Raw genomic sequence first — 15,048 nt, forward strand, 5'->3', positions numbered from 1 at the left:
AAAGTGCTGTTTTTGGCTGTCCATAAGAAGCAAATAGCAAACAGATTAGTAAGCCGAAAGCAGAAGCCGTAGGGGAGAGTAAACTTAAAGGGAACAAAGATCTCTGGATTGGGACACCGTACTAACCTAAAGAAGGTGAACTTCTGGGGGCAAATTAAAGTAGTATTTTTGAGATATCTCTTGATAACCAGCTGCTGGTGGGAAACAAGGGGTCATTTATAATTTATCTAGCTAACATGAGCTTTTAAAAGAACTAAGAATTACTGAAATCAGTATAATAGTTTGGTCAGAGGAGTTGATTTCTTGATATTCCTTATTATTTTATACGTAAATAACTCTCGATGATGTAAGACGAAGTTAACAAATACCATTTTGACGAATCTAGAGGTCATGATTCTTCACAGTAAATAAAAATTGGTTAAAATGAGTGGAGCTCGGAAATTCCCATTCTTTTCTAGTAATGAATGTGCATCGAAGAAGTAGTCTTGAGATAATTGTCGGAAATCGGAGTATATGAGAAAAAACAATCACTGATGACATATCGAAATGTCACGAACTTTCATATGAACTAAAAACTAGTAAAATCGTACAAGTGATCAGGACTGAAGAACTGATTCCTTGATTTTCCTTATTATTTTTGATATATCGATAAAATATGTTTCAAAATCTGAGCAACAGCCCATTGTTTACGTTTCGTTTAAGTCACTGATATCCGCAAGCAGAAACTCGTTTTTCAATTAATACTATTAGTTCACACTCTCCCTATATCTAATATATAAAAATCTCATGTCACGCTTTTTGTGTTCGAACTCCTCCGAAACGGCTCGACAGATTTTTATGAAATTTTTTATGTGTATTTGGTAGGTATGAGAATAGGTTGTAAAGTATATTTCATAACACTAGGTAATTAGGGTGTCCCTATCCAAAAATTTTTTCTATTTTTTTGACAAAAATTTTCTATGTATTTTTTTTATTTGGCATCAAAAAATACCTATAACCCCAAATTTTCACCCTCCTACCCCCACCCACCCATCTTTTAATCGCGATTTTAGTATTTTTGTTTGAACTATATCCAAATAATTAACCCGTCGAACATTCCCTTCCAAATGCTGCAAGATCCATCTGCTGACACATTCTTGGACCAATTGTTAGATATCGGCGATGGAAAAGTTGCTGTCTATGAAAATACTGGATGTATAAAATTGTCCACTGACTTCTGTACTATCGTTGATTCGCAAAATGCTCTCACTGACCGCATATTTCCCGATGTACGCACATAATACATAAATCATGCGAGGCTGGCAGAAAGAGTCATTTTGGCAGCAAAAAATGTGGACGTCGACGATTTAAACTTCAAGATACAGAAGTCGTTGCCAGGCGACTTGATATCATACAAATCGATCCATACAGTTTGCGATGCTAACGAAGGTATAAATTATCCAACAGAGTTTTTGAACTCACTGGATTTGTCAGGCATATCACCACACCTACTACGACTGAAAGTTGGATCTCCAGTTATTTTACTTCGGAATTTGAACCCAGTACGGCTGTGCAATGGCACGCGATTGGTCATTAAAAAATTAATGAAAAACGTTATTGAAGCCACCATTTTGAATGACAAATTCCGAGCCGAAAATGTTTTGCTGCCACGAAATCCAATGATTCTCTCAGACATGCCAATTGAATTCAAACGCTTTCAATTTCCTATTAGATTGGCATTCGCAATGACAATCAATAAGTCGCAAGGCCAAACGATGTCTGTTTGCGGCTTAGATTTGGTAACACCATGTTTTTCACATGGATAATTATACGTGGCATGTTCTCATGTGGGCAAACCATCGAGCTTATTTGTGTTGGCTAAAGACGGATTGACAAAAAATATCATTGACTCAATTGATTTTCGAAATGAATATTGATTTTCTTTATTTCATTTTTATGCTTTAGGATAAAAAAAATATATTACTTTTTTCACTTTATGTTTAACTTTTAAGAGATCAAACAATGTAATATGTTCGTTACGTTAATGAAATTTATTGTATTGAGAAAAATGAATGGTTGGTGTTTTTTTGTTTTTATCGGCGATCATCGTATATAGCGCTCCATTCCCCTTTCTGTCATAGATCCCATCCCCACACACTTACAATACATTCGTTATTTTTTAATTAACAACCAAAGTATTCACAAGAAACAATTTATATGGCAGAACAACGTTTTCCGGGTCAGCTAGTATATACTATATATATATATATATATATATATATATATATATATATATATATATACATCTTGTTCAAATTTTCAATCATTAATGAAATACTTTTTATTCATCCACTCGGGTTCAAATACATTTTTTAAAACTTGTAGTAGATACGCTTGATGTTAATACAGTTTTTTCAAATATTAATTAATTAATTAAATTTGTCCAGTGATTACTATTTGGTCTCCAAAGTCGCCAAATCTGTCACCATGTCGCCAAATGGTCTCCAAGCTCTGAGATTACTGACGCGACAATCGATCATAAATAATATAAGATATATATAAATAATATAGGAAAATAAGCAGGAATTCAATTAATTTTTTATATATTACTTGACTTAATTCTTCCTTAATTATGTAATTTCAAATATTAATTCATTAATTAAATTAAATTAATTTTTAATACTTTAAATAGAGTCGCCAAATGGTCGCCATGCTAAAAATTTTAATAAGTAATATAAAATATATAAAACTTGTAGTGGATGACACTTGATGTTAGTACAGTTTTTCCAATTCCTACTATTAGTTCACACTCTCCCTATATATATATATATATATATATATATATATCAAATTTTCAATCGTTAATAAAATACCTTTTATACATTCACTCAAATTCAAATACATTTTTTAAAACACTTAATTGTAATTATTTAATAAAAAGTAACTAAAATAATAAAAAAAATTGTTGATTTAAGTAGGAATTGACTTAACTTTTTTCTATATATTACTTGTTCTTTTAATGTTCCTCATTTCACCTCTCTGAAATCACTAAGCCTTTGCAAGAGCTGAACTGACGAAAAGTTGGATTATAGAGAAACTTTTGCATGCCTGTCTGTGAATGTGATAACTCAAAAATGTTACGAGGTATCAAATTTGATAATCGGCCTTTACACTAAATAAATTGCATATTTTTGTCAAATTTTGAATAAAATTTATCTGTGGGAGGATTATCCATCCGTTTAGTGGATAAGATAATTTTTTTTGAAAATGCCAAATTGTAGAATGACTGAATTTTGTATATCGTTTTGTAGTCAGAATTGTAAATCTACACCAAGTTTTAGATCAAATCTCACACAGGATTCAATGCTAATTTGAACGCAATGACTTAACATCTCAAATATGTAGGTCAATGAAATTTGGCATGCGGACGTCGCAAAATTTTAGATCTTTTTCAAATTTTAGTTCTCCTCTAACGGACGAAAAAGGTCAAATAACAAAACATGCAATTTTGCTTTAATATGAGAAGAATCTAGATGGAAGAACATTTCAGTTGGTTTTTTTCTAGATCATATTTTGCATTTCGTTGGTTACTTTCAAAACTGTTCTGCAATACACAAGCATTTCAAATCAGATTACTAATTAAAGTTCGAGCATAAGCATGCCCCTGTGTTTAACATAAATCTGTTCGTCCTTCTGTCACTTTCCTGACACTCCAATTTTGACTTTTCTAATTAAATCCCAAGAGATTGAATGATTAAATGATGTTTAGAAATTTCATTTTACTTTTTTCTTATCATCAAGCTATTCACTTTGTATAATTACGCACTCCCTCTGTCCGAAAATGTAGTGTAGATTTTAAAACAAGTTTGAAAGATATTGAAGTAGGAAAATAACAGTTTCCTAGCAATGTAGTTAGGATAATCCTTTAGCTAGCATACATTCTTTTGTAAACTCAGTGAAAAGGTTTTACGGCAATGTCATATCGTTACTTTGTGTAAAATGAAATAACACTTTCTATAATGAGAAAATGGAGGATTTTATTAAGATTTGCAAAAAAAGAAATACCAAATCAAAATATTCAATTGACAATAAGCACAATAATGTATTGCAAAGATTATTGAAGAAAGATTAAAGGTTGGAACATAAAGCAATTAATAAGGTCTCAGGTGAATTTCAAGTACGTCAGCAAATTAATAAGTCTAACATGTTCCTAGAATGCCCTGAAGAATTCTAAATTCGTTTTCAGTTAAAAGAATTTTATATTTTAAATTTTTTTTGAATATGTGGAGTCAATAAACGTAAACAACATAAATGAAATTGCAGTTTTTTCTGAATTCGGATTCATAAATTCGGACAAAAATAATTTAACGTTAAATACAGTATTTTCCGGCAGAGAGAGTATAATTAACATTTAAGAATAAATCTAATATTGCCTGGAATAAAATTTATGTCAATTTAAACAAAAGAACGAAATTTTATAAATATGATCAATGATTATACGCCAAAGTGTGAAAATAATCGCAATACTGCATGCTCAGAGTATTGAAACGAAAAGCCAAAAGAGCATTATCTTGTCATCACTTGTGAATTTATTGAGGTTATTTAATATGTTAAATTAAATAGGAATTAAGCTCATCAATAGTGAATGACTATTAATGGGCTAAAAAAAAGGTCATGCTTACTATCAGTCGTCGAAGTATACATCTCCGTTTTGTAAATAGTATTCACTATTTTCTCGCAGCTTTTCAGAATATCCCAAGATAAAAGTTACTCGTAAAATGACTCTTCCATAAAAATTATCTTACAGCACAGGTAGAAATTTCTAGAAATATGGGTAGTTCATTTCGTCCTATTAATACCATTTTCTATTTATTAGATTTTTTACATGTCAGAAAATTCTAATAATACGAAGAACATTAAGTCTTTTTGATACTCAATGTATTGGACCATTTTCACATTTGGGGATTGCTACGGGATGCTGGTCGGATGCCAGTTTATCATCTCAAATTGCACATGTGTAGTTTACAACTCAAAATTGAATCAAATGTGATACATTCAACAAAAAAAAAATTGTTTACTGTGCATAAATTGTGGGAACTTGCTAGTCAAAATTTCTTTCAGTAAAACATTGTAAAAACTACTATTTTTTAAAACATGTATTTTGTTCGATACACTGTTCATTATTAGAAACGGCATAATAATGCTACACGGTACTATATTGTTAAATTTTTCTTTTCAAAATCCAGTCCCAATTTATTAACCATATTTTGTATGAGCGTTAACAATTATCAACTATTAATGTGCTTTTTTCAGTCTACAATTTAATTTCGATTAACATCTACACGATTGAACTCCTTTAGTTATTGCTTTCTCATATATAAAATAGAAAGTATATATCTATACAAATATAAAATAGAGAAGTTTCTTGTACATTAGATATGGTGTACCTAAGACATAAAGCGTTATCGCTGTATGGGTTGCCATTTTGTAGAAACAACTCACTATTTCAAGCAATATTTATTGGTACCTAGTGAAAATTTGTTTTTGTTTTCCCTTCAGGAGCTATTTAAGAATGCAGATATAAAACTGTTTCTTCTATCAAAAAGTAATGTTTTTGAAGATGTATATTTCTTTACCTACAGACTTCGAGAATTGTTTGAGGATTTCTACTATATTAAAATTTGTGCAGTACATTTTGGGAAGCAAATTTACTAGTGGTTTGTAAATTCGGACTTAATTTGTGAAGATGACACCTTGTTAGAGCTGTAAACTATCATATATTGCACCATAAATTACAAACACATTCTATACTATGAGTCACTTGTTCGAGGGATATGGTGTTAATTATTATGGTTTTCAAGTTATAATATTACGATTGGGGAAATGAAAATATTAATGCTGAAGCTGTGAAAAAGCGATGGAATTTGTGTGTTTTGCAAATGGAAATAAAATGAAGTATTTAATGTTACATTTACAATATAAATTCGATATTTCCAGATTTTAAGCAATCTGGAGTGGGGGATTCAAATATGATGTTCTATATGACATTAGCAGCATATTTTCTATAAAATAATGGCTGCATTTAGAAATTATATAAATGAAATGGAAAAGATTAACTATGGATTGACGAAAAAAGAAGTCCGGACTCTTAATTATAAGCTTGCAATGGCTTATAATAAAATTCGAACTGTCAAATGGAAAAAAAGAAAAAAAATTGGAGAAAATTAAGTGAAGTTATTTATGACACACATCATAAAAGGCAAGTTTTTCATGAGCAGCAACTTCCAACCCAAAAAATTTTGAAACCTCCTCTGAAAATTATGAAACTCGCAATCAATATTAGTTCTTTTCCTCCTCATTACATCATAAAGGATAAAATAGATCTAAAAACAGCAAAGACGAAAAGTTCAAGAGGTATGTGTTTGAGGTCTCAAGCAACAAACGCATTAATCAAGATGGATGAAATCTGATGTGTGGTTATAATCCCAAGTATATAAATTTCTAATAAATTTTGGCAACATCTACATAGAGGAAATTTGCCTATATGTTAGCCCATATGTATAAAAAACACAATAAGCAAAAAATTATGCGAACTAGAGAAGTAACATTTAGTGCACAATTTTATCATCAGAATTCCCGATCTATTTCAAATTTTAAATCAAAACCACAAAGAGTTTATTGGTTGATCTGTACCTTTATGGGTATATGAAATGATAATTTGGAAACGAAGCGATCTAATGAAACTAATTACGAAAAGGAAATTTGATACATTTCTTAAGTCAAAATGGAAGATCTGTGTCTAATTTTGTTTTCTCTCTATCGGAAAGACGAAGTAAAGGAATCCTACTCTGTTTTCTTCATATATCATGAAGCACAACACACACCGTATTGTATCAGTATTGTATTACAATGCCATTTGCTCCGGTCTCCGATTCCTAATATAATGAACAAATACAACAACCCTAAAGTAATTCATGACGATCCCAGCCTCAGCAAGGATTTACAACTATCATCTAGCAATTTGGCACCTTTATTGGGGAGTTTACGAAAAAGTTTAGGGGAAACGACTTCCACAGATTAACATGTACGATTAGAGATATGCGTCGATTTACTAGTTTCAGTACCATGTATTTCTGCTCCGTTTATTTTGCTATTTCAACAAGAGCTTTCAAGCAATGTAAAAATTATCAAGAAACCTGTGAGAAGAAACTTATTTTCCTTGTCTGTTTCCATGCAAAGCACTCCGTCGCATTTCCTGAAGACAGCACGGAATTTGGAGAGAAGTTTCCATTTATTTACTTTAATGGTGCAGATCACATTCCAGAAACGGATCCTGCCGTCGATTCCACAAGAGACAAGGTTTCCCACAGAAGCGTCCATCTCTCGAGTTTTCAGAAATAGGATTTCACTGATGCCGGAGTACTTCCGTTTATCCACTAATGTTTTGGCAGGGTAATCGTTGCTTACTTCCGATGATTCTGTGCCATCTGTAAATATAATAACGATTTTTTTATATCACTAGCATGATTCCTGGAATATCTCTTGTCCTTTTGGTCTTTGCCAAGATTCGGAAGATATATTATGCTAATAATAGTCTAATCAAAAAGAAATTCACCTCTCCGCTCTCTTGTTTCTTATCGCGGAACTATGAAAAAATCAAGTTAAATCGTGAAAAAAATTAACTGAAAATCACTAAAAATGGTATTAAAATTTTTGTTTTAAATTAGGGAGAAATGTTCCAATTAATGCCTTAAAAAAATTGAAGAAGGTAATGAATTTATAATGACGGGTGCAGAAACTTTAGTTTTAATTTTCTAAATGTTTAAGAAAAGAATATTATATTATAAAAATTTCTCAAAATTCTGTAAATTATATTAGAAGCTTTAAAAAAACTCATTAGATCGATTCATTAGATTCATTTGTTCTTAGTTTTGTTCTATTCGATGATGCATAAATATTTTTTTACCCGTGTTTCAAAGAAATGCTAAGGACATAAGAATGCAAAAAAAATCACAAAATATTAGAAAATTTTTTTTGTAATTTTTTGTAAAGAAAAAAAGATTAATATCAAAAAGGACATCATTTGTACAGCATATACCAACAATTGGTTCTACTTTTCAATTGTTTGTTCAACAGTTTCCATTTCCTACAAATTACAGACAGAGGAAAGACTGATGAATGCCATTGCTTCCATATTTCAGGATGAAAGATGGAAGTATTCCATAAATGCCATTGAAATCTATGAAAATTAAATTTGACAGAGATACCATAAAAAACAATAGAAAATTAATTCTCTTTTTTCTGTTGATGGAATTATAAAAGGAAAAAAACAAACTTCACAAACTTTGATCACAAACTTTTTTTTACTTCTTCTCTCCCAAAAAATAATGAACGTATATTTCACTTATTTTTCAAAGACTTTTGTACACGGACAGAAAATAAGTATTTTAGTCCTACAAAATAAAATTCAAGGAATTTCCATTACCGTAGGAACTCTGAAATTGTACTTAAATGACATGCTACATTCACAAGATCACGAATTTTTCAAAATATTAGTAAGGATTTGTTTGAATTATTTTGTACACAAATGTACCTTCTTGCAAGAAATCTCATCTAGGAGTTTCATCTATAACGCTGCATTTTCGTTAAAAATAAAGGACGAGTGAACTAAGAATGAAAATAAGATGTGAGTGTGTTTGTGTGATGCATATATGTGTGCATATAAAACTTCCTTACCTGCAATACAATCTCTCATTCGCAGTTTAGCATCTTCATTTTTCCAAAGCCACACAATGATTTCCCCATCACATGAAGCAGAAGCCAGCAAATCACGGGTGTAGGTGTCGATACTCACAATCGCTTGCTCGTGAAGAGTTCTCCACACAATATCTCCAGTTCTGCTTTCGCCATCATCATAAAACATATTTATTAATCCGGAGGATCCGGCGGCAAATATTTCATAGCCAAGAACTGATAGAGCCATAACGGAAAATTTGGCTTGAAACTCTTTTAAACAGATTCCAAGATGGAAGTTCCATACTTTAACGATGCCGTTGCGATCTGTGAAAATGGAATTCGGCGGAGATGACATACGAAGGAACAGAAATTTCTGATTCTGTTAAGGAAGTTTTGAATGTATTTGAGTTGGTTTGTAGAATATATTTGTTCCTTATGCAACTTTTTGTGCTAAATTCAAATATGACTTGAAAAGTTTTGAAATTCACACCTTTTGTATAAGAACTTTCTTAACTTTATAGTATACAAAGAGAAAGTATTGTAATTGTCAAAAAATTCGAACTCGAGATTCCAAGAATTTCCATGTTTGAGATCTCTCAGAAAAAAAAAAAAAAAAAAAAAAACTTTTTTTAATTATGTTTGTGAACCCGATAACTCAAGAAAGTTTTAATCAGGGAATTGAAATTTTTAAAATGATTTTCATTCCAGATTTGTAGATTTCTATTAAATTCGGGACGAAATCCATTCACAGGGAGTTTGTGCGAGTATAAGGGAGCAACTTTTGCTACAAAATGCACAGAGCTTGCAGATGCAATTTGTTTGCAGGTTAAGCATATAAAATGTAGATCCATATCAAATTTAGCACCAAATCAGTTCAAAGGGTCAACTGTCTGTACTTCTGCATGTATACAAACATTATAATTCAAAAACGCAACAACTTCGGAAAATCAAATTTGATTCTCCTTTTTAGCATCTAAATTGTTGATTGCTATCACATTTTGAGAGAAATTTGTCAAAGGATTTACCGTCTGTTTGTTTGTAATTTTTCATGCATGTAAACGCAATAATTCAAAAATGTAATAACTTAAATAAATGAAATCTGGTATGTGATCATATAATTACAATGTTCCGTGTCAAATTTCGGTTTCAATAAGTTGGAGAAAAGGATACTCAAAATACATATTTAGTTTTCTGGTGCTTGTGTATTAACCACGCAAGTGCATTTTCGTGCATGTTTCGTCTATGCTTTGTTACCTGTTTTTTCATGTCTTCTTGACGAATAAAGCTTCGTTATCTGTTATCAAATTTGTTGGACTTTTCAATGTATACCCATCAGATAGATTTTTCAGTAACAATATATTGCCCATGTTATCCTGGAAACGTGACATTTGGTGTCATTTTTATTGGATTTGAACTGGAGGGAATACGCTGTAGGGAGAATGAATCATTTATCTCAAACAGAGAGAATAAAGAGGGGGATGGAAATTTTCACTTCCCTATAACATCTTAGCTTCTAAAAATAGATTATTCTAATTATGAATAAAATACTTCATTATATAATCAACTTTGACATTTTTAAATATCTGCGACCCTTTAAAAGTTAAGAATCGATAATATAACTAATTAAAAAAATCGCAATAATTTTTTTATGTTTTAGCTCTCACTGAAGATACTGTTAACTTGTGGTAGAGCTTCGGATTCGAGACACGATTTCATAGAAGAGCTTTCGTATGTAATATCAACAAACCTGCACCTAATCTAGACAAAAGGGAATTTGTATTGGCACTACGGTTTGTAAATAGAGTATGGGGCTACACAAAAAATTATGATTTAATAAACCGTAGATTTCTATGTTTACAAATCATTGATACATTTTTTTCCCACAAAAAATGACAATTTATTTTTTCTGTTTAGTGTTAAAGCACCTCTTTTTCTTCTTTTTTTAACATAAAATTTTAAGACCAACAGCTGAGAATTTACTCTTACTGTTGGTCAGCATAGCGAGCTCTAAAAAGAGAGAGAGAGAGAGAGAGAGAGAGAGAGGGAGAGAGAAAGGAAGATTTTTACATTGGATTCATTTGTCTTGGAAAGAATTCTTCCCGAATGAATCCAAATCCGGGTAATACCGTGACCTCCGAGAGAAGTCACGGTAATACCCGTTCTTTATAGCGAAGCACCCAACAAAGGAGGAGGAGGTCAAATATATCTCTAAAACTCAACGCCCATATTTCATCGAAAATCAAATTCAAGTCTTCTGGAAAACGAGATTACCGGGCGGAAAAAATGATATTAAATTGAATAATTAATTTGACACATTTCATTATAAAAAGAGGGCTTATTGTTTGTGCGCTTCAAACATCTATTTTTTCAATTATCATATTTTTCATAGGAAATACTATTTTCTTTTAGTCATTTTGCTCCTTTGTCAGCTAATTTGAAAAGTCAAAAAGGACTTCAACTTAAACCTGATAATAATGATAAATATGCATAAGTTAGTAAATGCCTTTATCTAGATTTGCACGAAATACCAACTTCCTTCCAAGTTATGGCTAAGTCTAAATGTGGATAGTAAAAGAAAAGCAAAGAGCTGTTACCGATATACATTCATGAGGTTTTTTATTCATTGTGATATTTAATCAAAAGAAGTAAATCATCAAAATGCCATGAAAAACAAGTCATACTTTAAACGCAACAACAAGAAATGAACAAAAATATAGCAAGCTATGATAAGCCGGAAATCAGAATTTAGAAGGTCGAATGTTTAGGGCAATTATCAACTGCGGCATCGTAAGAGGGATTTCTATAAAGGACTTTTTGAAAGATAAATTGTACCATCAGAAATGCGGCAAATCTTGGAAACGGCAAAGGCCCAATCTTAGGAATCTATCCGTGTAATATTTACTTGCAAAGCAACTATTTGGCTTTGAATTTCCTCTTTTGCTATTTATGCTTTCATGCAGTCATTTCTTACCTGCTGTGACCAAACGTCGCTCTGTCGGGTCAAGAGCGGCAACAGAAACATCTACAACTTGAGGAATTCCAATCCTGGTAAAGGCGACATGGGCTTCAGCAAACTCGTGAACCAGTAAGAAGGACTGAGCGTTCCAAATGGCGATGGATGCTTTATTTCCAACGGTAATGAAGCAATCGAAGACGCTGTTGTAGGCAGTGTATATTATAAGTTCGCTGTCTGGATGTGCCGCCTTTCGAAGATCAGCACTACGAGCATTAAGCACCGCTATCCGATTGGTGGTTATAATCAATTTGTCTGTAAGAATATCATATTATAAAAGATATATTTTAGTAGAAGAATTTTCTGAAACAACCTTCCGATTTTGGAAATAGTTTAAATCAGGAGTGGACATTAAGTCGATAGCGATCGATCGGCGGACCGCCAAGACATTTTGGGGTGACAGCTTTTACTAAGACCTAAGAGGCGCGTACTTAAAGAAACATATTTATGGAACACCGGTGAAAACTTTAAATAATATTTCCGGCGAACTGTCGAAAAACGTAGTTACATTAAACAAAGAGAAGTATTATGAAGAAATAATAAAACTTCACTCTGAATTCGAGGGATGTTTTCAAGAATTTACTAGATTAGAAACAATTGTTACATTCATGAGTTATTCATTTGGCTATGTTAATGTGGAAGAAATAACTGAAAATATAAATTACTAGCCGCCTTTGGCGACCAGCTGCTTCGCCAATCTCAATGCATGTTAAAATTTTAATAATTAAATATTTTATGGAACTCCCATTTAAATTGCTTCTTCATTAAAATATTTTAAAACTTCATGATTAAACTGCAATAAATATAATATTTTTTTACTGAAACAAAGCATTTTTTTTTAAATATAAGTACTGAAAACAGAGTCGCTGAGTATTTAAACCTTATGGCCACTAAAGAATATTTTTCTTAATTTATATAATATCTCAAGAAGTTTTCAACAAAATTTTCTCAGATTCATCATAAAAAGATCGTTTAATTAACAATGTTTAGTTTCAAATGCATCAAACACTAAAAAAATAAAAAGAATCGTTTGAAATAATCTGTCGGAAACATATTAAACCATCAAAACCAAATCCGCATCCGTTGAAAATATTTGTCAACAATAAGAAAACAATGCGCATGCGTGAATTTTCAACGCCAATTATGCTAAAGCAAATGCACGAATTTTCTACTCCAGTTTGGGTAACGCTATGCAGATTAGAAATTTTTAATTTCCTTTATTTTGTTTTATTTTAATTCGAAAGTACTTCAGAATGAATCTGAAAGATAGATTCATTAACAATGTTTAATTTTAAATGCATCAAACATTAAGAAAATAAATAGAATCGTTTCAAATAATCAGCCGAAAAATCTTAAGCCTAGCTTCATGACTGTTGGGAAAAAAAAACTGAAGCCGTACTCATTTGGCGATGGGAAAAATGAAAAGATTTTTTTGGCGGGAAAGTTAGTTTTTAATTAATAATTAAAATTCTAATTAAAAATTCAAAAAAAGGGCTATTCTATCTTTTAAGTTAGATCAAACTGCACACGATGTGCAAATTTGATTAAAATCGGTTAAGTAGTTTAGGAGTCCATCGCGGACAAACAACGTGACACGTAATTTATATATATTAAGATATATTCTCTTTATCTCTAGAGGAAAGCAAAGTTTTTCTCTTTCAAAATGGCATCATTTTAAAAGCACGTAGCTCAGAACCCAAGAATAACGTCTGGAATCTAATGGACAAAGTAAAGTATGTTAATTTTTTTAAAAAAGTTGCATATCATTTAACATCGATCTTTTTCTCTGTCTACCTGTGTGAATCTGCATTTTCAGCGGTTAACATAATTGAGACAACACATCGTTCCCGTCTCACAGACGACCACTTTGAATCCAATGCAAGATTAGCAGTTAGTAATCATACACCGAGATATTCAAGATTGGCGGACAGTATGCGGACTAAGTTTTCTATCAGCGATATCAACGAGAACTAACTTTAGATGAAAATGATTTGTTTTCTAATGTTTTTTGAATTGTTTGATATTAAATGCGTCATTTGATATTATTATACTTGAGGCTATTATTATTATGTTTGTATCTTGCTATTATTATTATATTTGTATTTATGGTGGTATTCCGTATTTATTATTAAGTTAAAATAAATATTTTAGATCTTTTTTTTTCAGCTCACCACACCTACGCCAATGGCTGGATTTGCAACACTTTGAAAAAATTAGAAGCAACCCAAATCCTGGAAAAGTCTGTCCGCCCCTGGTTTAAATGCTGCTGTGATTTTACGACGAAGCAGTTTAGTGGTAAAAAACTCATCAATCAGAATTCAATAGACTAATACGTTTCTAAAATATAGTCTAGTTCTAAAAATGTATTTAATTTTTTTTTAAGTATTTCAAGTCAATTCATAAATTGACAAATATTTTAATTAAAATATTAACTATTTTTAAACATATAAGAATTTTAAGCAATAAAAATATTCTAACTACGATTAAAATTTAATTTTTAGTTAAAGTTCTAAGTAATATTAAATAATCCTTTGCCAAAGATAATTAATGATTCAAATTATTTTTACCATTTGTATTTCATCAAAAGCTTTAAATTATTGGATCCTTGGTTCTAATTCTACAAAACCGTTTTTATCCCAGTAGTATAGTGAGCAGCTGAATATTTATTAAATATCTTACAGATTTATTAAATAAATGATTGAAAGGTGATAGTTGAGAATAGATGTTAAGTTACTGAACTTGTTCAGATTTGAGATTTGCAGATAAAAAATCTTATAAAGCATATGCAGATTCTGCTTATTTAATCGAAGATGATCTTGAAGCGAATTTTCTTGAAGAATCTAATAAAGTGCAAGCAATAGTAAAAAAACTTTTGAATACAGAAACAGCAATGCAAGCAATAGTAAAAAAAAAAACCTTTTGAATAGAGAAATATTTTTAAATAGGAACGAAATTCGTTTACCATTAAATTTCAAAAAGAAATGCTGCCCTTATAAACAGTTCACATTTATTAATTGTACGCCAAAATATATTTTGCTTCCCAATATTTTATGATAATTATTATTTTAATTCTATAACTGAAAATTAATACATGTAGAATAAATTTCTTAAATAATTGAATAACTTTTTTTTAATGTGAGCAAATATAATTAATATTTATAACCATTAAAGCTATGTTTATAATTATTTTAGTGATTAAAACATTAAAATGTGATTATAGTTCAGTTATCATAAGAATGAGTATTTATTTTTTGCATAAAAAAATGAATAGCATATGCTATTGTAAACTAAACCATAACTTATTTTTTGAATGATATAAA

The 15,048-nt window shown here is 30.8% G+C and overlaps 1 protein-coding gene across 1 annotated transcript in view; it reads right to left on the reverse strand.

Moving 5' to 3' along the window:
- The window catches only part of LOC129975464 (WD repeat-containing protein on Y chromosome-like), a 33,907-nt gene that overhangs the window by 12,440 nt on the left and 6,419 nt on the right, over positions 1–15,048 (reverse strand). Inside the window, exons 3-5 of the mRNA XM_056088528.1 lie at positions 11,687–11,983; positions 8,716–9,039; positions 7,176–7,466 (exon numbers count right to left, since the gene is read on the reverse strand). Coding sequence (XP_055944503.1) covers positions 7,176–7,466; positions 8,716–9,039; positions 11,687–11,983 — 912 coding nt within the window. The remainder of the gene's footprint in view (positions 1–7,175; positions 7,467–8,715; positions 9,040–11,686; positions 11,984–15,048) is intronic.

This window comes from Argiope bruennichi, chromosome 1 (genome assembly GCF_947563725.1).
Source record: "Argiope bruennichi chromosome 1, qqArgBrue1.1, whole genome shotgun sequence".
Taxonomy (NCBI): Eukaryota; Metazoa; Arthropoda; class Arachnida; order Araneae; family Araneidae; genus Argiope; species Argiope bruennichi.